General features: G+C 50.1%; 1 protein-coding gene across 2 annotated transcripts in view; it reads right to left on the bottom strand.

Annotated features, from left to right (window-relative positions):
• The window catches only part of LOC135203580 (transcription elongation factor B polypeptide 3-like), a 182,249-nt gene that overhangs the window by 148,130 nt on the left and 8,353 nt on the right, over positions 1 to 25,766 (bottom strand). Inside the window, exons 1-2 of one of the 2 annotated variants that reach the window (XM_064233341.1) lie at positions 22,451 to 22,548; positions 22,175 to 22,302 (exon numbers count right to left, since the gene is read on the bottom strand). In XM_064233341.1, coding sequence (XP_064089411.1) covers positions 22,175 to 22,258 — 84 coding nt within the window. In that variant the 5' untranslated portion in view covers positions 22,259 to 22,302; positions 22,451 to 22,548. Of the gene's footprint in view, positions 1 to 22,174; positions 22,303 to 22,450; positions 22,549 to 25,766 lie in introns of those variants that run through there. The other variant, XM_064233340.1, reaches the window with a different exon arrangement.

Genomic DNA, 25,766 nt, shown 5'->3' with positions numbered 1-25,766 from the left:
CTCCTGGATGCGTCTACCAGACTGGAAAAGTCAGCTTCAGCTGAAGCTGGGAGAGTGAGACCCATATTCTCCCCAGTCTGGTACAAATCCCTCTCTTGCCGTAAGTCTAGGGGGAGGCATGCAAAAGACTGTCCATACTAGCTCTTTCTTAGTTAGCATCCAGTTATCCAGCGATTGCAGAGCTCTCTTCATAGAAATCGTCGGTCTCATCTTCAAGAAAGCCGACGATTTCGGAGTCTTCGAGCATGAAAAGAGTGAACGAGGCGAAGGAGGAGCGGGCAGGGATCAATGCATCTCCGTATTCCTGGAGAAGGAGAGCTGTCAAACTTTGTAGTTCGACAGTCCTTCTTTACCGTGAGACTCGTCCTCTGATTCCTCTTCCATAATCGGATCAGTAGGAGAGGCCACTTCCCGTTCCGGGTCTTCCTGTCCAACAACTCTCTCTACTGGGGACAAACTCCTAATAGGAGAGGGGCTAAGAGAGTGTAAAGAGCTCCTCTGCTTGACTGGCTCTTCGTACTTGGCTGGCTCCTCGCGCCTGGCTGGCGCCTCGCGCCTGGCTGGCGCCTCGCGCCTGGCTGGCGCCTCGCGCCTGGCTGACTCCTCGAGCGGCCTTGGCTGGCGCCTCGCGCCTGGCAGGATCCTCGCGCTGGCTGGTCGTCTCGCGCCTGACTGACTTCTTCGCGCTTGGCTGGCGCCTCGCGCCTGACTGGTGCCTCGCGCCTCTCAAAAGTCTCGCGCCTGACTGACGCCTCGTGCCTTGTTGAAGTCTCGCGTCTTCCTGGTGTCACATCCTTGCGTGACAGATGCTTGTCTAGAGCCTCACGCTTGGCTGAATGCTCACGCCTGGTTGTTACCTCGCGCTCGGCTGAAGCTGCTGATCTGGCAGACGTATCCCATCTGGGAGAATCCTCTCGTCTGTAATGCGTTTCTCGCTTGTCTGACTCTCTCTTAGAGGACGCTTCTCGTCTGTATGTTTCTCCGCTTGTCTTGACTCTCTCTTAGCGCTCTCGCTATGACGCCTCGCGCTTGGCTGGCGCGACGCGCTTGCCTGGCGAATCAAAATCTTCCCACGAGTCTCTATCTGAGTTCTCAAAAGACTCACGTCTCACAGGAGCCTCACTCCTGGTGGGAGAAGGAAGACGAGTCTTCTTGACCGGCAGTCTGACGTCTTTCTTACGAGGAGGATCCTTCGAAAGGACTCCTACTAAGGCGGAAAGCTGTTCCTGCACCGCCAAAATGATCCTCTTGGACGCTTCTCCTGCGTCTTCTTGAACGGGAGAGGGAGACCTCGAAGGCGTGTTGCCCCCATCATGGGACGGCAAAACCCTCTTCGCCTTCTTGATAGAAGGAGGCGCTTCTTCCGAAAAGCGTTCTGGGCTTGAATCCAAAACAGGATCTCTCCAGTGCCTTTTCAGGGGCCTGGACAAGTCCAAATCCTTCCACCCTCGTTTAGGAGAGGGAGAAGCGGACGAAGAGAAACACTCTCTGAGGACGCTTTTTCGATAGCGGTCCTGAGCAGGCTGTCTATATACAGCACCTGCTGAAGGGACGCCTGACCGGGGGGAATTCTCCACAACCTCCGTACGGCTTTCGACTTTCCTCTCCTCTGGGCTTGGGAGCTTGGAAGAGATCTAGGCCTGGGAGCGTCGCAGAGACGGTCAGACGCCCCCTCCACAACACTGGGGACACTCACTTCACTAAAATCACTTTCACAGTCCTTACCTTTCATGGTAGCCATTTTGGATCTCATCCTGTGAAGAGTAGCCTTAAGTTCAGCAATTTCCGATGCCGAATCTGAATGTACGGCCAGTGAGGGTCCTGATACAGAATCATAATTAAGAGAAGAGTTAGAATTATCCAAAGGCTCAATAGGCCTTGTACTACTACCCGCAATCTTAGATGCAGCCCTTCTGACTCTATCCCTTTCTAACTTCTTCAAGTAAGAAGTTAGAGTCTTCCATTCCTCAACATTCAACCTCTCACACTCATGACAGGTGTTACATTTGCGACATACAGTGTGAGGATCAACCGAAGCTTTCGGTATCCTCACCTTGCAGCCTACATTCACACACATTCTCACACACATTGAATCAGACATTCTGAAGAAAAATCAAAAGCAAGTCCAAATCCAGTCCACAGTAGCGAATGCCAAAACAACGATCCAGGTACGTCACCAAAAGTCCACAAAAAGATGATCAATTGTCTAGAAAAGCGAATTCCAGTCAAGAGGTGGCAGCAACGATGTTGATACCACCGGCGACAGAAAATATATGCGTAGAAAACGGGAATGGTTCCTAGTCCTGCCACCCAGGGCAGGCCGGTAGATCACCTGACCTACCTGTAGCGAGTGGCGCGAAATTTGAATTTCTGTCGGGGACGACGGAGTCTTAGCTATGTATATATCTGACAGGTAAGTTGATTGTATGAAAATCTGTTTTCCTCACCTCTTCTTTGGACTTAAGCCAATCTCCAACTGTTTGCAAGGCTTTCTTCATAGATATGGTAGGGCGCATTTTCAGGAAGGAGGATCTCTTTGATGTCTTCGTGCTGGAGAAAAGAGACCGAGGAGAGGGAGGAGCAGCTGGGCTAAGAGCATCCCCGAACTCTTGTACCAGCAGGGCCGCTAAGATATTGTAGTCAGAAAGAGCTGCTACTCTGGGGACTTCCTCCTCCGATACTTCTTCGAAGTCCTCTTACAAATTCACACAAGGTCGTTCGTGAGATGAGGCTACTTCCTCTGCAAGTCTGCTAGGAGAAACACGTCTAGAGGAAGCAGAGTGTTTGGCGGGAGAAGGATGTCTGGTAGGAGAGTTGCTTCTATCCGCGGAAGAGCGCCTGTCCGGCGAGTCGCGCCTGCGTGGAGAAGAGTGGCTGAAGGAAGGAGAGCGCCTGGCTGGCGTCGAGAGCCTGCTAGAGGAGGAGCGCCTGCGAGGAGAGGTGCTTCTATCAGGAGAAACGCGTCCGAGAGGAGAGGCGCATTTGTCAGGAGAAAAAAGCCTATCTGGAGAATCGCACCTGCTGGAAGACGAGTGCCCGGCAGGCGCCTGGCTGGCGCCGAGAGCTTGGTTTTCGCCGAGGGCCTACTAGGGGAAGCGCATCTGTGAGGAGAGGAGCTTCTCTCCGGCGAAAAACGCTTGTGAGGAGAGGAAAGCCTCCCAGGCGTAGAGTGTCTGCCAGGAGAATCGCGCCTGTCAGGATGAGAGCGTCTAACGGGGAGAGGCGCTTGGAGCTTCTTGGAGAAGGGCTCCTGTCCCGAGAGGCACTCCTCTTGCGAGGAAGGAGCTTAGACTTCTTAACCGGGAGCGCGATGTCCTTCTTGCGGGGAGGGTCCCTGACCAGAGCGCCCATCAACGTCGAAAGTTGTTCTTGCAGGTTGACCGGGATCCGTTTGGTAAACCTCTCCTGATCTCCTTCCGAAGACGGCGAGAGAGGCTTAGAAGAGGAAGGCAGAGCCGTACGAGGAGCAGGACTGACTGGGGCTCTCCTAGGTCTCTTCCTGTCCACAGGGGACTCCTCTGGGAAGCACCCTGGGCTGGAGTGCAACATACTGCTTGGAGCCTTCCAGGCTCTCTTCAAGGGACGACTCTCCTCAGCAGAGCTCCATCCGCGTCTAGGAGAAGCCGAATCAGAAGAAGAAAAATGACAATTTGTCCAAAAATGACAATTTGTCGAAAATTGCATTTTTCCTAACTATACAAACCTGAGGTCCTTTAACAATAGGAAGTAGCTAGCGGCAGCTGGAACGGTCGTAAGCTTCGAACAAGGGGAGAACGGTAGTTAACTGCTTGTCCGATCGTCGCGCGCCGCGCGACTGGGAGGTAAACAAATCACTTTTGCTTTTGGCCCATGCAAAATACGCAGAGTGAGGGGTGGCATGAGGAGGGACTTTATGTTAAAGGACCTCAGGTTTGTATAGTTAGGAAAAATGCAATTTTCGACAAATTGTCATTTGTTCCGATACGTAATACAAACCCTCGGTCCTTTACAATAGGAAGACTCACTTCTTGGTGGGGAGGAATCTTAGTCTTTTGTGAACAGACTGGTGTTCGTCCATCCCTGGAATGCCTCCCTGGTCGTAAGAGCGAGGGAGGGATCCAAGCCTCTGTCCGATTGATCGGGGTGTGCACCGCAGGATCAATGGTCAGACCACCTCTGGTCCGAGTTAACTAAGAGAGATGGCAAGCGTATCCTTCTTCGTACCCAGCAGTTGTAAGAACTTTTTCCTTTACATTGAAGCCAAATGTAAAGTAATGGGTTTGTCTCATGTTGGCATCCACTTCTCCCCTTGTTGGAGAAAGTGGTGGATATTTACTCCTATCTCTAGTTAAAGAGATAGGATGGAGCTCTGTTGAATAGCTTACCTGCATCTGACTCCTTTCCAGCAAGGTAACGACCGTATCCCTCTGCCCCACAGGTTAGAGGTAGAAAAAAAGATGGTGAACGAGAAGCCAGTCACTCTCTCATTCACGCATTCATTCTCCCAGTCATACCAGGAATCGATGCTGTTCTGCCTGCTCGGGTGCTGGGTAAGCTTACACAACGTGTTGAGCAGCACCACAGGTCCCAAGGAAAAGTATCCAAGGACTTGTGGGCAATATCCCGAAGGTAGAAGGACGTGAAGGTGGTCTGGTTGGCCCAGACACCTGCCTTCAGGACCTGCGCCACGGAGAAGTTCTTACGGAACGCTAAGGAGGGTCCGATACCTCTGACTTCGTGGGCCTCTCGGACGAGAGCGTACGGATGTCGTCGCTACCATCAGCTTCGTACGCTCTCCTGATCACCTCACGCAGCCAGAAGAAAGCGTGTTCTTGGAGACTTCTTTCTTGGTGACCCCAGTGCTAACGAAGAGGCGTCGACACTCAGGCCTGAGATGTCGAGTTCTCTTCAGATAGCGCCGTAGCGCCCTCACAGGACAAAGCAGCATCTCATCCGCATCGTTATCGGTGAAGTCCAGGAGGGAGGGGATCGTGAAAGACTCGAACCTGTCGTCAGGGATCGACGGATTCTGAGTCTTAGCTACGAAGTTCGGGACGAAATCGAGCGTCACAGATCCCCATCCCCTGGAGGTCCCGTAAAACATCTAGGAAAGACATGAGTTCCCCTACTCTCTTCGCCGATGCCAGGGCCAGCAAGAAGAGGGTCTTGAGGGTCAGATCCCTGTCTGACGACTCTCGAGTGGCTCGAAGGGTCTTCGAGTCAAACTCCTAAGTACGATAGTCACATCCCACGCAGGGGGCCTGAGTTCCCCTGGGTGGGCAAGACCTTTCGAAGCTCCTCATTAGCAAGGATATCTCGAACGAATTCGAGATGTCCAGTTCCCCTCAGTTTTAGGACGAGAGCCAGGGCGGCTCTATATCCCTTAACTGTGGTACTGAGAGGAGCTTCTCTCGGCGAAGAAACACGAGGAAATCCGCTACCTGCTGAAGAGTGGCTCTGAGAGGAGACAGACCCTGTCTACGACACCAACCACAGAAGACGGCCCACTTCCCCTGGTACACAGCTGCAGAGGACTGTCTGACGTGTCCAGCCATCTCTGTTGCTGCGCTACGAGAAAAGCCTCTCGTTCGCAAGAGATGGTGGATAACAGCCAGCCGTGAAGTTGAAGGGACTGGACTGCGTGTGGTACCGTTCTACGTGTGGCTGGGCTAGGAGGTTGTGCCAGGTGGGTAGTTCTCTCGGTGCGTCCGCAAGAAAGAGCCAGCAGGTCGGATACCAAACGGCTTGAGGTCGTTTGGGCGGAGCCACCAGATCATTCCTGAGATTGGAGGACCACGTCGACTGATCACTGTCCGAATCAGACAGAAGGGAGGAAAGGCGTAAGCGAGAGGTTGTCGCCAGTGGTGTTGGAGAGCGTCCTCTGCAGCTGCCAGGGGTCCCGGCACAGCTAAAAGAAAACCTGAAGTTTTTCTGTTTGTGGCCGGGTGGCGAACCAGGTCTAAACGACCGGTCGCCCCCACAGGTTGAAGAGCCTTTCCGCCACATCTTTGGTGTGGAAGACCATTTCGGATTCCTTACACCTGATCCCGACGGCTGAGCTTTCTGCTACTACATTCCTCTTACCTGGAATGTAGCGTGCTGACAGCTCTATCGAGTGAGCCGTGCCCACTCGTGCACCTCTGCACTGTCAACTGATGGAGCGGAAGAGACACTAGCCCCCCCTGCTTGTTGACATATGCCACTACTGTGGTGTTGTCGCACATCAACACCACTGAGTGTCCCACAAGCGGTCCCGAAACTCTTGGAGAGCGTTGAACGCCGCCTTGAGTTCCAGGACATTGATGTGAAGGTGCTTTTCGTGATGGTCCCACACACCTGCAGTCAGCAACTCCTCCAGGTGTGCGCCCCATCCCTCGGTCGATGCGTCTGAGAAACAGAAGCATCTACGGGGGGGGAGTGCGTATAGGCACTCTCTTAAGAGGTTCTTGTCGTCGAGCCACCAGGCTAGGTCCTGCCTCACCTTGTCCGTGATAGCCACGGGAAAGTAAGGAGGATCCCTGGCCTGGGACCAACTCTCCCTTAGCCTCCACTGGAGAGACCGTAGGTGAAGACGCCCGTGAGGGACTAACTTCTTCGAGTGACGACAGATGGCCGATCACGACTTGCCATTGCTGTGCGGCCTGTTCCTGGCCGCGACAGGAACCGGCCGGCTGCCTCCCTGAATTTGCTGATACGCAAGTCTGCGGGAAAGACTTGCCCTGCTACCGTATCTATCAGCATACCCAGGTACTTCATCTTCTGCTTGGGTTCGAGATCGGACTTCTCGTAGTTTATCACGATCCCCAGATCGCGACAAAACTTGAGGAGTCGATCTCTGTCCTGTAGCAACTGGCGAGGGGCGGGAGCTCGCCAGGAACCAGCCAATCGTCGAGATACCTCAGAAGACGTATCCCGTTCGAATGGCCCAAGCCGACACCATAGTGAACACTCGCGTGAACACCTGTGGGGCGGTTGAGAGACCGAAACAAAGTGCCCTGAATTGGTGCACCGTCCCGTCGAAGATGAAGCGGAGGTACTTTCTGGAGGACTGATGGATGGGTATTGAAAATACGCGTCCTTCAGGTCCACTGAAAGCATGAAATCGTTCCCCTGATCGAGTCGAGCACTGAGCGTGCCGACTCCATCGTGAACCGCGTCGTGCGAACGAAGCGGTTTCAGGGGAGAGAGGTCTATCACCGGGCGCCCCAGGCCCCCCGATGCCTTCTCCACTAGGAAGAGGCTGCTGTAAAAGCCCGGTGACTGGTCCCTCCACGATTTTCTACAGGCTGTGTTTCGCCAGCATGGTCTTGATCTCCCTGCGAAGAGCGTTGTCCTTTGCTGATCCCCGGACATAGGTCTGTAGATGGACCGGTTTGGAGATGAGGGGGGCCGAGACTCGAAGGGTAGTAGATATCCCTCCCGAAGGACGTCTACTATCCAGTTCTCGGCGCCGTAGCGCTGCCAAGTCGCCCAATGGCTCGCCAGGCACCCCCCCACTTCCGGCAGCAGGTGAGGGGGAACGCCGTCCCTAGCGTTTCCCTCCTCGTTTCGACTTCTTTCCAGCACCTCCTCGGGGAAAGGAGGGCTGGGAGGAGGGCTGGTTGCGGCCTCCTCTCGCAGAAGTCGAAACAACTGGAGTCTTCACACGGGGTTTGGACGGTGCAACCGTCTTCGCCGCCGTGGAAGCGCTAGCCAAGCTCTTTGGTTTGGCCGCAGTTACTCGAGATTGCCCAGAAACCTTCGAGACTGCCTGGTGGACTAAGCGGTCACTCTCGTCAGTGCGCCGCCGTTCCACCGCAGCGTCCACCATCTCTCCAGGAAAGAGAGCTGGGGAACTCCTAAGAGGTCCATTTCGTAGCCCGAGTGCCGCCTCAACGCCCAGCCCCCTTGGTCACTCGGGTAAGGACTGCGTCCCTACGTCGAAGAACCAAGTTGGCCCACAGGTTAGCAGTCTGATGGGCGAGGTAAGAGATTGCTCTTCCTCCAGACTGGCACAGTCTCCTAAAAGAAGCGTCGTCTTCGAGAGCAGAACTCCCGGAGCCGGCCGCTACTTGGATATTGTGAGGGACCACAAATCCAACCAGGAAACTGCCTGGAATGCTGCCATAGCGGTAGATTCCAGGGCAAGTGCTGTCCTGCTGCGAGAACCATAGGTTCTCCGACAGGAGCTGCTGCAGGGACACACCTGGAGTCAGCCTCGCTAACTCCGGGTTGAACCTGTTTCGGCAGAATCGCCTCTGCCGCTGTAGAGGAGGAGGAAGCAGCTTAGAGGACCGTCCGGATTTTAGCGAGTCCTCCCGTCCTGAGACTAGATTCTCCACCTGATCCAGGACTGAGTCCGCAAGCTCTGATCGTGGCAACCCCATCGTCATTTTGGGCTCCCTCTTGGGACCCCAAAATGACTCGAGCCGGGACGTGGGCTCTGCTGGTGGTAGCGGCGATCCTTCCGCGAGGTCATTATGCAGACGCATCAGCTTAATGACCTCTGCGAAGTTCCTCTGTATCTCGGGCGTCACAGCGTCTTGTGGAGTAGGACCGTCCAGTCCCTCCAGCAAGAGCATATCCCTCGATACTCCTCCTTCAGAAGGAGGAACAGCGACAGACCCCTGACGGTCGCCTCCAACTACTTGCGCGTACGTCCTGGTCGGTCCTAAGGACCGTGCCTGAGCCGTACGGCGTCATAGCCGGGTCACGAGCGGCGCACCTCTCGTGATCGCTCCTTGGTACCTCGCTCCTCCCGGTATAGCCCGAGGAGGTTGAAGGTACGGGAGAGGCAGACCTGACGCTCCCCCCTCGCTCGCTGGCAGGACAGCGTGCGTGGAGGGCTGCTGCTGATCGTCAACCCGCGGTGACGGTCGAGCAGTAGGCCTAGCGTCGCCGCTCGCCTGGGGGCGATTGGCTCGGCTGAGAACGTCGAGACCGATCTCTAGCGTCAGGCGAGCTGCCGCTGTCCCGTCTCCGCCGGTCCCATCGGGAGCGGCGGACGGGTGACCTGCTAGGCTCCCTTTCGCGTCGAGACCGGCCAGCGTCCTCTCGGCGCGTCAAACCGCTGGTACCAGCCGTGGCTGGTACCGGCGGCGTGGGGACGGGGACTCCTTCCTCGCCTCAACCCGTGGCCGGTCAGCGACCGTCACGTCAGCCCGAGCAGCCAGTTGGTCGCTGCGAGAGCGTCCACTGGCCTGGCGAGAGTCGTGTGCACGACTCTCGCCAGTCTTCTGCTCCACGCCGCTGTCTTGACGGCGAGCGAGCTCGGACGTCAAAACTTTGGCTGGACGGTCCTCTTTGGAAGAGCGTCCACTCGCGAACGAGAAGCGGCCGAGACGGAACCTGGTTTAGCGGCAGAACCGCTAGCACCAGGTGAGGACGCACCAGCCGAGGCTGATGCACCTCTGGTCCCCGTCGACTTCTTCTTTGCAGAAGAAGCGACGGGCCCTGTACCCGAAGGAACAGGAGGACCAGCAGAAGAGCTCCCCAACTCGCCTGAGCGAGCCGGGCCCTTAGAAGATCCCGAAGGAGTCTTCTTAGGGGGGGAGGAGGCAGCCTTCTTCTTCTTCGGCTGTTTAGCCTTAGAAGTCGAAGGGGAAGGAGGAGAGGCAGCAGACGACGAAGAAGACGATGAAGACGACGACGACACCTTCTTCCTCTTCCTCTTCTTCTTCGCCAGGCTCCGCAGGACAGACGTCAGGTCTTCCATCCAGGAGGGAGCCGGGGCAGTTGCCGAAGAAGCAACAGGGCCCGACTGCACCTGTCCGGAAAGACCTGAGACTGTTTACAGCAACACCAGCAGCAGGAACAACAGGAACAGGTCCGGGAACAGCAGGAACGGCAGGAACATCTGAAATGGAATGTGCAGGCCTATCTGAAAAGGAAAGAGTAGCTGGAACGGCAACAGGTACGGCAGGCACGGCAGGTACCGGGACGGGAGAGCCAGGCGTCCTGTCGACAGTCACCGTCATCCGTGGCACTGGCGGCAGGCCTCCAGTGGGGTACTCTTAGGGCAGCGGAAGTCCGGGGTCGGCAAAGGAAAAAATCCAGGTGGTGGTGGCATCGTCCTCTTTGGAACGGCGGCAATGGGTTTTTGTACTGCCACCGTGGGTTGTCACCGACATTATATGGGGCGTATATACCAGATGTGGTGGCATCTCATACGCTGGTGTCGTTAATGTGGTAGTAGTGGTGGTCACCGCACCATGAGTGACCACCGCCGACCCCGCCAACCGCTGAAGCAACCCCTGGATGCTGGGCACTCCCTGCAGTCCCAGCGACTCCCACACCTGTCCCAAGTCGTCCTTCGCTGATGGCACACCTGCGGAAGTAACAGTCGGGTTAATGGAGGGGCTTCCCCGCGCCTGGGGGGCGAAACACCCCCCCAGAGCGGACGGAGATCCCGAGTACAGCTGTACGTCCGGGTAGCGGGCGCCCTCCTCCACACTCGACGGATCGAAGAGAGGAAAAGGACTCCGTCACCCCCCGCAGGGGAAGGCGCGAAACGTGGGGGCTGGCCGGGAGGCAGGAAAGAGGACGAAGTGTCCGTCACCAAAGGAGTCACTGGACTTTCCGATAACTTCTTGGCCGGCCTAAGTCTCTTCCTGCCCTCGTACAGCACCCACTGCGCCTCGGACCAATTCATACAAACCACATGGTTCGTTGCGGGAGCACTCTCGCCCCCGACAACGAGTACAAACCTCGTGGGGGTCCACCTCAACGAATGACCTGAACCTCCACATTTACGCCCCTCCAGCCCGGGACACACTCTACGGGCGACTGGAGGGCGCGGTGATATTTCCATTTCTTCCAATTCACTCATTGCAAGAAAATATAGAATTGAGAAAAGTACTTACAATCACTCCTGATATACAGAAAGAGAAAACAAATACTCAAGGTTGAAGCAAACGACAAAGCGGGCAGAGCGATGGCGAACACGTCCTTCCCACACACGGCCGAAAGCAAAAGTGATTTGTTTACCTCCCAGTCGCGCGGCGCGCGACGATCGGACAAGCAGTTAACTACCGTTCTCCCCTTGTTCGAAGCTTACGACCGTTCCAGCTGCCGCTAGCTACTTCCTATTGTTAAAGGACCGAGGGTTTGTATTACGTATCGGAACAATGCATTTTCCTAACTATACAAACCTGAGGTCCTTTACAATAGGAAGGTACTAGCGGCAGCTGGATAGGTCGTAAGCTTTTCGAACAAGGGGTTCGGTAGTTAACTGCTTGTCCGAGGCAGCGCGCGCGCGCGACTGGGTGGGAGGTAAACAAATCACTTTTGCTTTTGGGGGCCCAAGCAAAAAAAAAAACTGCAGAGTTGAGGGGTGGCATGAGGTGGGACTATGTGTAAAAGGACCTCAGGTTTGTATTAGTTAGGAAAAATGCAATTTTGGACAAATTGTCATTTGTTCCGACACGGCATACAAACCTTCGGTCCTTTTACAATAGGAAGACTCACTTCTTGGTGGGTGGAATCTGAGTCTTTTGTGAACAGACTGGTGTTCGCCCAACCTTGGAAGCCTCCCTGGTCATAAGAGCGAGGGAGGGATCCAAGCCTCTGTCGATTGATCGGGGCGTGTGCACCGCAGGATCAATGGTCAGACCTCTGGACCGAGTACTAAGAGAGAGGCAAGCGTATCTCTTCGTACCAGCAATGTAAGAACTTGTTCCTGTTACAGGAGCAAATATAAAGTCATGGGTTTGTTCTCTTGTAGGCATCCACTTCCCCCCCTTGTAGGAGGAAGTGGTGGATATTCTGCTCCTATCCCTAGTGAAAGGGATAGGATGGGGCTCTGTCATTATAGCTCACCTGCATCTCGTCCTCATCCAGCGTAGTGGACGACCGTGGCCCTCTGCCCACAGGTAGAGGAGGAGGAAAAGATGGGAAGAGGGAGCCAGTCACTCACTCACTCACACATCCATCCACACAGTCACACCAGGGACTCGATGCTGTTTCAGCAGCCGCGAGGGTCTGGGTTAGCTACACAACTTGTGGAGCAGCCACCAAGAAGGATGTAAAGGTAGTCTGGTTAGACCAGACCCCTGCCTTCAGGACCTGCGCCACGGAGAAGTTCTTACGAAAAAAAAAAAAAAAAAAAAAAAACGCCAACGAGGGGCCAATACTTCTGACTTCGTGAGCTCTCGGACGGGGACGTACGGATGTCGTCACTACCATCAGCCTCATACGCCTCCTCCTGATGACCTCACGTAGCCAGAATGAAAGAGTGTTCTTGGATACTTCTTTCTTGGTTACCCCGGTGCTAACGAACGAGGCGTCGACACTCAGGCCTGAGGTGTCGAGTTTTTTTTTTCTTCAGATAGCGCCGTAGCGCCCTCAACAGGACAAAGCAGCATCTCATCCGCATCATTATCGGTGAAGGTCCATTAGGGAGGGAATCGTGAAGGACTCGAACCTGTCGTCAGGGACCGACGGTTTCTGAGTCTTCGCAACGAAGTTCGGGACGAAATCGAGCGTCACAGATCCCCATCCCCTGGAGTGTCGTACATCATAGGAAAGACCATGAAGTTCCCCTACTCTCTTCGCCGATGCCAGGGCCAGCAAGAAGAGGGTCTTGAGGGTCAGATCCCTGTCTGACGACTCTCGGAGTGGCTCGAACGGTGTCCGAGTCAAAACTCCTAAGGACGAGAGTCACATTCCCCACCGCAGGGGGCCTGAGTTCCCTGGGTGGGCAAGACCTTTCGAAGCTCCTCATAAGCAAGGAGATCTCGAACGAGTTCGGAGATGTCCAATCCCCCTCAGTTTCAGGACGAGAGCCAGGGCGGCTCTGGTATCTTTGACTGTGGGGACTGAGAGGAGTTCTCTCGGCGAGAAACACAAGGAAATCCGCTACCTGCTGAAGAGTGGCTCTGAGAGGAGATAGACCCCAGTTTACGACACCAACCACAGAAGACGGCCCACTTCCCCTGGTACACAGCTGCAGAGGACTGACGGACGTTTCCAGCCATCTCTGTTGCTGCGCTACGAGAAAAGCCTCTCGTTCGCAAGAGATGGTGGATAACAGCCAGCCGTGAAGTCGTAGGGACTGGACTGCTCGGTGGTACCGCTCGACGTGTGGCTGGGCGAGAAGGTTGTGCCAAGGGGGAATCTCTCTCGGTTCTCCTGCGAGAAGAGCCAGCAGGTCGGATACCAAATGGCCTGTGGCCATTTGGGGAGCCACTAGGATCATCCTGAGATTCGGGGTGACCAGTGCTCAACTGATCACCTTGCGAATCAGGCTGAACAGGGGAAAGGCATAGACGAAGAGGTTGTCCCACGGGTGTTGAAGAGCGTCCTCTGCAGCTGCCCATGGGTCCGGACGGCTGAGAAGAAAACCTGAAGCTTTCTGTTGTACCGGGTGGCGAACAGATCCACGACTGTCGCCCCCACAGGTCGAAGAAAAAAACCTTTCCGCCACGTCCTGGTGTAGAGACCACTCGGTCCTATCACCTGATCCCGACGGCTGAGCGTGTCTGCTACTACATTCCTCTTCCTGGAATGTAGCGTGCCGACAGCTCTATTGAGTGTGCCTCGGCCCACTCGTGCACCTGCCGAGTATACTGGTACAACGGGAGAGACACTAGGCCCCCCTGTTTGTTGACGTAGGCCACTACCGTGGTGTTGTCGCACATCAACACCACTGAGTGTCCCATCAAGCGGTCCTGGAACTCTTGGAGAGCAAGAAACGCTGCCTTGAGTTCCAGTACATTGATGTGAAGGTGCTTGTCGTTCTCGTCCCACACTCCTGAAGTCAGCAACTCCTCCAGGTGTGCGCCCCATCCCTCGGTCGATGCGTCTGAGAACAGCTGCATGTCCGGGGGGGGAGTGCGCAGAGGCACTCCTCTTAAGAGGTTTCCTGTCGTCCAGCCACCAGGCTAGGTCCTGCCTCACCTCCGGTGTCAGTGACACTGGAAAGCTTGGGGGATCCGTCGCCTGTGACCAACTCTCCTTTAGTCTCCACTGGAGAGACCGCAGGTGAAGACGCCCGTGAGGGACAACTTCTCGAGTGACGACAGGTGTCCGATCACGACTTGCCATCGCTGAGCTACCTGTTCCTGCCGAGACAGGAACTGGTTGGCTGCCTCCCTGAATCTGCTGATCCGCGAGTCTGCGGGGAAGACTCGCCCTGCTACCGTGTCGATCAGATACCCAGGTACTTCATCCTCTGCTTGGGCTCGAGATCGGACTTCTCGAAGTTCACAACGATCCCCAGATCGTGACAGAACTCGAGTAGTCGATCCCTGTCCTGTAGCAACTGCGAGCGGGAGCTCGCCAGGACTAACCAATCATCGAGATACCTCATCAGACATATCCCGTGCGAATGGGCCCAGCAGACACCAGAGTGAACACTCGCGTGAACACCTGTGGGGCGGTTGAGAGACCGAAACAAAGTGCCCCTGAACTGGTACACCGTCCCGTCGAGGATGGAAGCGGAGGTACTTTCTGGAGGACTGATGAATGGGTATTTGGAAATACGCATCCTTCAAGTCCACTGAAAGCATGAAATCGTTCTCCTGATGGAGTCGAGCACGGAACGTGCCGTCTCCATCGTGAACCGGGGTTCTGGCGAACGAACCGGTTTAGGGGAGAGAGATCTATCACCGGGCGCCAGCCTCCCGTAGACTTTTCCACCAGGAAGAGTCGACTGTAAAAGCCCGGTGACTGATCCGTGACGATTTCTACAGCTCTCTTGCTCAGCATGGTCTTGATCTCCTGTCTCAATGCTACGTCCTTCGATGACCCTGGAACGTACGACTGCTGTTGGACCAGGTTGGAGGTGAGGGGTGGCCGAGATTCGAAGGGTAATAAAGTATCCCTCCCGAAGGGACATCTACAATTCCAGGTCTCGGCGCCGTAGCGCTGCCAAGTTGCCCAATGGCTGGCCAGGCACCCCCCCACTTCCGGCAGCAGGTGAGGGGAACGCCGTCCCTAGCGTTTCCCCCCTTTCTTCGACTTCTTCCCAGAGCCTCCTCGGGAGAGAAGGAGGGTGCTGGGAGGAGGGCTGGTTACGGCTCCCCGTTTGTAGAAGTCGAAGAAGACAGAGGTCTTTCCCCGAGGCTTCGACGCGACTACCGTCTTAGCCACCGTGGAAGGCGCTAGCCGAGCTCTTTGGCTTGGCCGCAGTCGAGGCTGCCCAGAAGCCTTCGAGACTGCCTGGTGAACCAGACGGTCACTGTCGTCAGTGCGCCGTCTGTCCACCGCAGCGTCCACCATCTCTCCTGGGCAGAGAGACGTGGAACTCCGTAAAGGTCCGTTGCGGAGTCCCAATGCCGCTTCACGCCCAGCCGCCCTGGAAAACTCGAAGTAAGGACAGCGTCCCTACGTCGGAGAAACCAGGTTGGCCCACAGGTTCACCGTCTGGTGGGCAAGGAAGGAGATGGCTCTTCCCCCAGACTGGCAAAGTCTCCTAAAGGCCGAGTCATCTTCGGGAGAAATTCCCCCGGAGTTGGCTGCGACCTTAGATACTGTGAGGGACCACAGATCTATCCAGGAGACGGCCTGGGAAAGCTGCCATGGCAGTGGATTCCAGGCCGAGTGCCTCTTGCTGCGAGAACCATAGGTTCTCGGACAGAGGCTGCTGCAGAGACACACCCGGGCTAACTCCGGGTTTCACCTGTTTGGGCGGCATCGGGTCCTCAGATGGCACGTAAAAACGCCTCTGTCGCAGCAGAGGAGGTGGAAGCAGCTTGCTCGACCTGCCAGACTTGAGAGAACCGTCTTGCCCGGAGACAAGAGATTCTACCTGGTCCAGCACTGAGTCGGCAAGCTCAGAACGCGGCAAACCCACCGTCGGTCTGGGTTCCTCTTCGGGCCCCAAAACGACTCGAGCCAGGACGTGGGCTTGGATGGTGGGAGCGGCGATCCTTCCCCGAGGTCGTTGTGCTGACGAATCAGCGCAATTACCTCGGCAAAGTTCCCCTGAATCTCAGGAGTGACTGCATCCTGCGGAGTAGGACCGTCCAGTCCCTCGAACAGGAGCAGCTCCCGAGACCCTCCCCCCTCGAGGGGGGGAACAGCGACAGACCCCTCTCGGTCTCCTACAGCCACTTGTGCATACGACCTGGCCGGTCCAAGAACCGTGCCTGGTACGTAGGACGTCGTGGTGGGATCCTGAGGGGCGCACCCCTCACGATCACTCCTCAATACCTCGCCCCTCCCGGTGTAACCCGAGGAGGTTGAAGGTATGGGAGAGGCAGACCTAACGGTCCCTCCTCGCTCGCTGGCAGAACCAGTGGGCTTGGAAGGCTGCAGGCGATCGTCAACCCGCGGTGGCGATCGAGCTGCAGGCCTGGTCGAGCCGTCTTGCTGTGGAGAATGGCTGGACTGAGAACAGCGGCCCCGGTCTCGTGTGTCAGAAGAGCTGGTGCTGGTCGCCGTACCCGATCGCTCTCCTTGCGAGAGTGACGGTCAAGGCGACCGGCGAGCTCCACTGTCACGGTGAGACCGGTGCGTATCCTCACGGCGCGTCACGTCGCTGGTACCAGCCGTGGCTGGTGCCGGCGAACGGGGGGACCTCTTCCCAGCCTCAGCCCGTGGCCGGTCGTGGACCGTCACGTCAGCCCGGGTAGCCAGCTGCTCGCCGCGAGAGCGAGAGCTGGTCTGGTGAGAGTCGTGTGAGCGGCTGTCACCAGTCTTCCGCTCCATGCCGTGAACCTGACGCTGAGCTGGCTCAGAGGTCTGGTTCCTAGCTGCACGGTCGCTGGTAGGCGACCGTACACTCGGTACCTCTCGCGAACGATAGGCCGAGACGGATCCTGCTGCCGTGGTCGAACCACTAACAGCAGGCGAGGAAGTGCCGGTGTTAGCCGGCACTCCTCTGGTCCCCGTAGTCTTCTTCCTTACGGAAGAAGAGACGGTCCTGCCCCCGAAGGAGCAGGGTGAACAGCGGAAGAACCCCACGTCTCACCGGAGCGAGACGGGCCCTTAGAAGCTCCCGAAGGAGACTTCTTAGGGGGGGAGGAGGCGACCTTCTTCTTCTTAGGCGGGGGAGCCTTAGAAGAAGAAGGGGAAGAGGCGGCAGACGACGACGACGACGAAGAAGACGATGAAGACGACGACGACACCTTCCTCCTCTTCTTCTTCTTCTTCGTCAGCTTCACAGGGCTCGGCTCGGGTACATTCGCGGCCCCGACACCGAGCGCACAAAATATGTGGATCAATTTCAGGAAACGAGCGGAACTTACCGCATTTACGCCCTTCGGTACCCGGGCACAATCTCCGGAGGGTAGCGGGGCGTGGAGATTCCATAATTGATCAAGTAATTCACAATTGGATTAATAAAGAGGAAATGATTGTACTTACAATGATAACTCATACACAAACACAACCATATACTCAGGGAAAGCAAACGACGAGAAGCGGGCAGAGAGCGTCGAACACACACGTCTACTCGCTGTGAGGCCGAAAGCAAAAGTGGTTTGTTCACCTCCCAGTCGCGCGCGCGTGCCTGTCGGACAAGCAGTTAACTACCGAACCCCTTGTTCGAAAGCTTACGACCTATCCAGCTGCCGCTAGTACCTTCCTATTGTAAAAGGACCGAAGGTTTGTATGCCGTGTCGGAACAAACACTTCTTAAGGATGCCTTTACTGCGGCGATCCCTGGCAGTCTGGTACGAAACAACAGAACCTGCCGAAGGGACGCCTGACCGGTGGGGATTCTCCACAACCTCCTTACGGTTTTTGACATTCCTCCTCCACTGGGCCTGGGAGTTTGGAAGAGGTCTAGACCTGGGAGCGTTGCGGAGCCGATCAGACGCCCCCTCCACTGCACTGGGAACACTGCACTCACTGATCACAGCACTCTTACCTTGCATAGCAAGCATTTGCAGTTCCATCCTGCGTATAGCGGCTTTCATATTAGCCATCTCCAAAGACGAATCTGCAGGTTCGGTGAAGGGAGAAGGGGCTGAAACTGTAGGAGAGGATGCTAGTACTACATTTGGATTAGGAACTAAAGTGCCCTCAACTGGCTCGTTGGAACGAGACCTACTGGCGCTTCTGGAAGAAGCCTTCCTAATTCTATCTTTCTCTAGCTTCCTCAAATAAGAAGATAGAGAATTCCATCCTTCCTCATTCAGGCCTTCACATTCAGTACATGGATTAATAATTGAGCATTCATTCTCCTGACACCTCATGCATACAGTGTGAGGGTCTACCGAACCCTTCGGTAGCCTCACCTTACATCCTTCCATCACACACACTCTATATGCATTACCAGAGTCTGACATTATAAGAAAAATCCAAAACAATCCACAATAGCGTATGCCAAGCCAACGATCCAATACTTCACCAAAACACAGTCCAAGAAGATCCATGGCAAACGAAATACGAAAATCAAATCAGGAGGAACCAACAAGGGTGTTGTTGAAACCGGCGACAGAGAAAATCTGATTAGAAAACAGGAATGGTTCCTAGTCCCGCCACCCAGCGGCGGGAGGGTAGATCACCTGACCTACCTGTAGAGTGTGCAGCGAAATTTGAATTTCTGTCGGGGACGTCGGAGACTATAGCTCAGTATATATCTGCCGGAGAAGTTGCATGTACAAAATGTTTATTTAATTCATGTCTATTATGCCTTTTATGCAACCAAATTAACCCCGAAAAATTACAAATATTTCTGAAGTACACACGAGCAGACGATGGCACAATGACTCATCGTTGCCAATCTAGTGGACTTTCACAAATACGCTGATGCACAAACTGTTTCCATGAATTCTAGTTGTCATAGTAATGCAATACTGAAAACATTGCTCTCATATGTATACATACTACAAATAGATACAATAATTTTGCTTATTTTCCCAGATTTGTTTAAGTCTTACACCCAGTTTGGAGGGTAAACACATACTAATTGGCAACACTGATAAACAATTGAAGAGCGCAAACAACGCCGTAGGTACTATTCACAAGCAAAACTGTTGATATTTAAGTCAGGAATCTAGTTACTTTTTCAACAACGAATATTTTCAAATTAATAATCATGAATGTAAAAAAATTTACGCAATTCATGACCTTATATTGCCGTTTAACTATTTATTTAAATAATCATCTAGTGCATGCTTCTTCATCTTCTTCACCCAAAAATCGTAGTTCCCTTGCAAAAGTAGTGGTTGGAAGTCATTGTTTACGATTTCTATGAAAAAAGTGCCCTGGCATCTATAGGTACAAGTGGTGTGCGGATTTAGCACATGGAATGGGAAGTTTATTGACACAAGCAACTCCGCAAACATCGAGATGGTGTAAATCTTCTAAATATTTGGAGTTGTAAGTATGTGCACTGCGTAGAGCCAGACTTTTAATTACCCTCTGTTTAATCTTAAAATATGACCTTAATTTCTAACTTTGGAGAAAATACAGTAAACAACCGCATGACCTGGCTCAACTCCTGACACCGGAGATGGGCATCAGTCGTGACTTCTTGTTGGTGAGAGACGGAGCTAAAGACCTCTACTCTCCTTTCAAAGATAGTATTTTCTCCAAAGTTAGAAATTAAGGCCAAATTTAAAGCATTAAACAGAGGGTAGTGAAAAGGGTGTCCAACGTAGTGCAAATCTCACCAAAACGCTTTCAAAATTTTTACTTATGCTTAAATATCTTACAAGATTGACGCCATCTCGATGTTTGTGGAGTCGCTTGTGTCAACAACCTTCCCATTTCCTTTGATAAATCCGCACACCACTTGTACCCATAGATGCTGGGGCACTTTCATCACAAAATCGGAACACGGTCGTTTTTAAGTAAACAACTGTTTTGGTAGAAGCGTGCACTAGATAATTATTTAAATAAATAGTAAAACATCTATATTTTACATATTTATGATGATTAATTTGAAAATATTCGTTATTGAAAAAGTAATTAGATTCAGACTCGAATTTAAGTAATTATTTTTCGGAATTAGAACGTTCTTTTAAGTCCTGTATTATGACGTCACGACATCTTGACTTTCGTACCTATTGTAGATGAATTGCTATACTCAGCTTTTTTGCAGAACAGTTTACCAGTTATTCATGCAGATTGTTATCAGCTATTCATGTAATTGTTATAATCGTAATGCGCATATATATCTTTATTATTTACTTTTTGGATACATGAAGATGTTTTACTGCCGGATTACCGCCGTAGTGTGACGCAATCACTTTCGGTCCCTGGGCCTCTGTCTATTTTCGCACCATAAGAAATTAATGGGGCCGAATTTGCAATGACCAGAAAGTCGTTAAAAGAGGAAAGTTAGCATTGAGGGGCATATGTTTTGATTGAGAAAAATACAAATTTATACAATAGCTAGCTTGTAAAAAATACTCTATTACAAAAAACTTGATTGACAGGCTAAGCAGCATACCTACTATGGGTTTCAGAGACAGTGCAAGCATGTTTTTTGGCAATATTTCTGTAACGAACACTTGTATCAGAACGAGATTTTGCTATACTGCATTACACCCAGTGCCGTAATTTATAAGGGTATTGTGAATCACTAATCTTAAAAAATAACGACACTTGTCCTTGTACCAAGAGACAAAAACTCCATTATCCAGAAATGGATACGAACACACGTAGACGTATGTGTGAAGCTCCACTAATGTGGCAACGATGATTTTGCCATTCTTAGCATGCAAACATTAAAGGTTACACTTATTTCTGGCAAAGTTATTTTAAAAAATCAAAATACTAATATAGACTTAAATCAATAAAAAGTGCTAGAAAAAAAAAAAATTATAATCCACTTATCCGTAAACTGTTTCGCTATGGTTTTCGGCAGCCAGATGTACGACAAGGTTAAAAACACTGGATTTTATCTACTTCAGAAATATCTGTAATTTTTCGGGGTAATTTGGTTGCAAAAAGGGGTAATAGACATGAATTAAATAAACATTTTGAAATAACAAAGTAAAGTTGAACTAAAAAAAATTAGTAAAGCAAACAATTAAGGGAATAAAACTTTGCAGCGTCATCGTCTGCTGCTCGTAACTGTGTTTGTGGAGTGAGCCCTTAGGAACCAGGAACAGCAACGTGGTTCAAGTGCAATGAGGAGTGAATTAAGACCAAAATGTGTATAATAACAATCAAATAAGCACTATGGAGTTTCAGTTGCGATGGCAGTAAAGATAAAAACCACCGACTACAAGATAAAAATGAATTCAGTTCAAACCATGACCCCGGGAATAACAAGTTTCATACTTTCACTAATATAGGCAACAAAATGTTTTATTGTGCTGATTACAACTGCAATCTTGAGTAAGATCAATAAACGTTACATATATACGCTAACATTGTTCAAATGAGTGCTGGGAAGGCTGGGAAAGATGGTGTATATCCGTGACCAGACCTGTCCAGCCACACGATCGCCGCCATATTGGATTTCAAAACTGCCTTGAAAACATATTTTACAAAAAGTGTCACATGCTTATTTTAGTTCGTATGGGGCTTTCATATATCACATTATGTTGACAAACTTCAATCTTTTGAATGGTATGCTTAGAGTTGTAATTGTTTTCTTGTTTCACCAATTAAATATCGAGTGAATAAGACCTGGCCAGAGTGATGATGGTGGATCGTCCGTGGTTGTTTACCCTACTTACTTCAAAAGGAGAGTAGGGGTCTCGAGCTCCTTCCCTCACCACCAAAAACTCGTGACTAATGACCATCTCCAGTGTCAGGACGTGTTAAAGTACTTTTTCGGAGGGTGGCTTCAAGCACAGTGGAAACTGGATCAGCCAGTCCAGTCGGTTGTTACCCCTATAGGCTATATTTCGCAGACCTTGCAAAATGTGCAAACAGAATCTAGTACAGTAATTGTGTACAAAGACAACTATCTTACTGATTAACGAAATTCGGTAACCTTAGCAACAGCTTTCATGAAGGACTCATGTCACTCGGTTTTACGCTAACCCGACTGACAACTGTTAGGTCAAGTCCGAAAGTACGTTTACTGTTCGTTTACTAAGCAATTCATATAGAAATAGCCAAATAACAACAGGGTGGATATTGTAACTAATGGCAAGCTTAAATTAAATGTTGTTCCTCCAGCCTGTATTGTGAAGTAAATGAGGGTTATTTTTTTATCTTTTTGTAATACCATCCTGGACGTAGGCCTAGTACTAAGGTACTACTTTCCATCCGTTGTAAACACCAGATCCAACGGGACTACCGTTCTACTTTTCGACGCCAAACTGGATATGCCACTGAAATATAAGAGTAATACAATTTTCCTCACCTTATCAGTTTCCCCACTCTTGGCATATTTCTCCAATTTCCGCTGGAATAAGGAAATCTGTTCTATGACATCGTCTCTGGCCATCTCGCCTCGACCATCACAACAGCTGATACGGATCAAGCGAGTATCTGTAACAAAACAATCAAGCGAGGGATGATAAATGAATACCTTGACATTGGTTAATAAAATGTTAAGTGCTCAAAGATAACTGCCATTCATTAATATCAAATCTATTATGCATATTATCAGATAAGAATTAGTTTAAATATAATATACGTAAATCTACAGGCTTGATTCTGCAACTTCTATGGTTTTCCGTACTAGGTACGCGCGTGGCTGACTGTCTCGCAGGCCAACCACGGACTTCAGTGGCACAGCAACTGGTACCCTAATGACTTTCCATATTAAGGAGTATCCAGAGCTGTTTCTTACTGGAACGTACAGCTCAGTGTACAATACCCTCTACCCGTGGTTTTAACGGAGAGGATATAAGTGACCGCGTATTATTATAACTATAGATACTACTATCCATATTGACATCGGTTATGAAAGAACTGTCATTCAGCATCACACACCTAAAAGAAGCAACTATCAAAAGCACAGGAATAAGTAACTAGTTCATTCCATAGTCTCGACATGGAATTCGGTGTGAACAGCAAAAAGATTATAAGTTACCTTACTGGTACTATAGTTAATATCCTACTCTGACTCCCAATTAAATATCAATTAGAATGCAATTATTAAGTTCTTAAATTTGGATTCTAAAAACTTTCAATTAACCGGTAGCTTGAGATTCTTTTAGATATTTCATAGCCCACAATATTTTCAGTTTCATTGCCAAGGATGGTGAGTCTGATTCTGATTATTATTATTATTATATTAATTATATTATTATTAGTGTTCCCTGTAACTGTTATATATGATAATCTTTACTATATCAATTATGCAGATTTCGATTTAATTTCAAAATCCACTATCCAGTGAAACGTAACAAGTCATAGAGTATGAAAGTATCATTTATTTCATACATGACATTCTTATACTGAATTTTCAAATATTAACCAACAATAATGCATCAATCACACATTGTAATTAACAAATCAAACAATGCCATTCTCTAGCAGACAAGATCGAAGGAATAGCTATATTAATATACTTTTTTTTCTTTGCTGCAGTTATGCGAAAAAAAAAGTTGGGACGTTTCTTTGCAACGGTTCCTAAGTTAAACTTTTGTTTCATGATAACTTTGCTATACTGCTAGGTGATGAAAATTAAATAGAAACTTTTCTAGACGAACTCAATAAGTTTTATAACAACATCCAGTTCACTTTAGAGAAAATTAACAATAATAAACGGCCCTTTTTAGACATACTCATAGAAAGAAAAGAAACAGGATATGAATTCAGCACATATAGAAAGCCCACACATACAAACTCATATATTCATTTCTTCTCTTTTCACAGTCATGATATAAAAATAGGTGTTCTAACAGGTTTATTTCTTAGGGCAATGAGAATGTGTGACCCTTGCAAGATAGAGCAAGAAATAAATTACATCGATAAAAGCTTTGATGCATTATAGCATACCCGGAATGGTTCAGAAAAAGGGCACTCAACAAAGCTAGGAAGATTTTTAACAGAGCAAATGTAGAGAGTACATGGAATAAGTATGTAAAAATAAATAGGAAGGAGAAGGCCGTAATACAGATGATGTAGCAGGGGTATACATAATCAATTGCAACAATTGTGGAGACAAATATGTTGGGGAATCAGGTAGGGAAATAAGGACGAGAATCCAAGAACACAGAAGGGCAGTACAGCTTAACTCTCAGGGGAGTGCTGTAGCTAGGCATTGTTGGGAAAATGACCATAGGATGGATTTTAAAAACAGTAGGCTTATATACAAAAGCAATAAAATTAGTCACAGGAGGGTAGTAGAAGGAGCACTCATCAGAGAGATTAAAGTAATAGAAGGAAACAGGTTTTACCTCAGAATATCCCATAAGCCGAGCTTTGATATTAAAAGAAGCTAAGATTGACCCTGCTGACCTGGAGATTAGGTTTTCTGTCCAACAGACTTTTGGTGACCACTCCCTTACTACAAGGGTTAATTCCATTCACCATCGGCTCAGGATATCAGAGCGACAAGAGGGGATTAGCAACTCTCAAGGAAACCAGTACAGCCATCACATAAATGACAGATCAACGAAGTAAACAAGTTACACTGATTTTGTGGGTTTCTTTTACAACAACAACAACAACAACAACAACAACAACAACAATAATAATAATAATAATAATAATAATAATAATAATAATAATAATAATAATAATAATAATAAAGCTTTGATTAGGGATATGAGTTCGTAAAATTGATTTTCAGGAAAATTTTGCAATGGGAGTGGTTGCAGAGACACTGCTAGTGTTGATTATGAAGACTATTAGATTATAGCTCTTGCATTAATATTTAAAGAACATTGAGTATTCAACCTTCAGAAGATGAAAAAAATGAAATGTTGTGGCGGACTGAAAGCTTTATTTGTTAGCTTTTTTATTTCCTGTTTTTGAAAGTTATTGCAAAGCCGTACTAAAGATGTGTGGCCGCCCAGATTTGGCTGTTGTGTATAGTAACCAACAGGAAAGGAAGACGAGGAACGTCAGTGTAAAACTTAAACACCATAACGAAAATAAATTTGATGATGAAGATATGGCATTCAAAACGAAAGCGGAACTGTTTTTCTCGATCACGGCTTTGTAAAGACAAGGCACAAGAGTATTCGGCTGAGTGCGACGTAGCTATGCTTAGTTACTATACAAACTACAACCGATTGTTACGAAAAAATGAAAATTTTGTTGTAGCAGGCGCTCATACTGACGCTTGCGTTTTACCCTTAAGAAGTATCTGTGACTTATACTTAGCGTTAGTGCACATAAAATAAACTACGGGGGCAGGTAGAGGAAAATATTGGAGATACAGAAAATATGGGGGATAATGTTTGGAGAGCAAGATGTTTCTTGACCATCGTTTATAATCTTTTAGTGCCGCAACAAATAAACCATAAAAATATATCAAACCTTCCTTAGTGCACATGTATTTCGTAATATGTGAGAGGCATCATATAATGCAAAGCAATGGGTATAGGGTGGCCACCGTGTGTATGTGTAAATGAGCAGATAATCAGTGACTTGAAATTTTAAGGTATCGTAGATATCAACAAAAAGTTCAAATTAAACCACAGTGTTATTATAAGTTTAGGTCATCAAGAGGAGATCCACTATTTCGTAAAAGCAAGTCCGCGGATGATTATGCTTTTATTGTTGGCATAAGTAGGCTTAACCGCACCAAGGACTATAGACCTTGAACCGCGCTATGCTGAGAGAACAGTTTAGACTTTAGAGGTTCAAATTCGCTGCTCACTTGTGTGTGCATGTTTGAGTTTTCCCTCATATTTTCAGTTACCTTTTTCGACAGATCTGCAAAAAGGAGTATATTTGCTAAAAAAAAGAAAAATGAGCTGTTTACAGAAGCAGAGATTGTAGGAGGGCCAGGTGGGGGTGTGGCGGGGGGGGGGGGGGGGTGAATAAGCTCTGCA

This window comes from Macrobrachium nipponense, chromosome 36 (genome assembly GCF_015104395.2).
Source record: "Macrobrachium nipponense isolate FS-2020 chromosome 36, ASM1510439v2, whole genome shotgun sequence".
Taxonomy (NCBI): domain Eukaryota; kingdom Metazoa; phylum Arthropoda; class Malacostraca; order Decapoda; family Palaemonidae; genus Macrobrachium; species Macrobrachium nipponense.
This window is presented reverse-complemented; position numbering and strand designations above follow the sequence as displayed.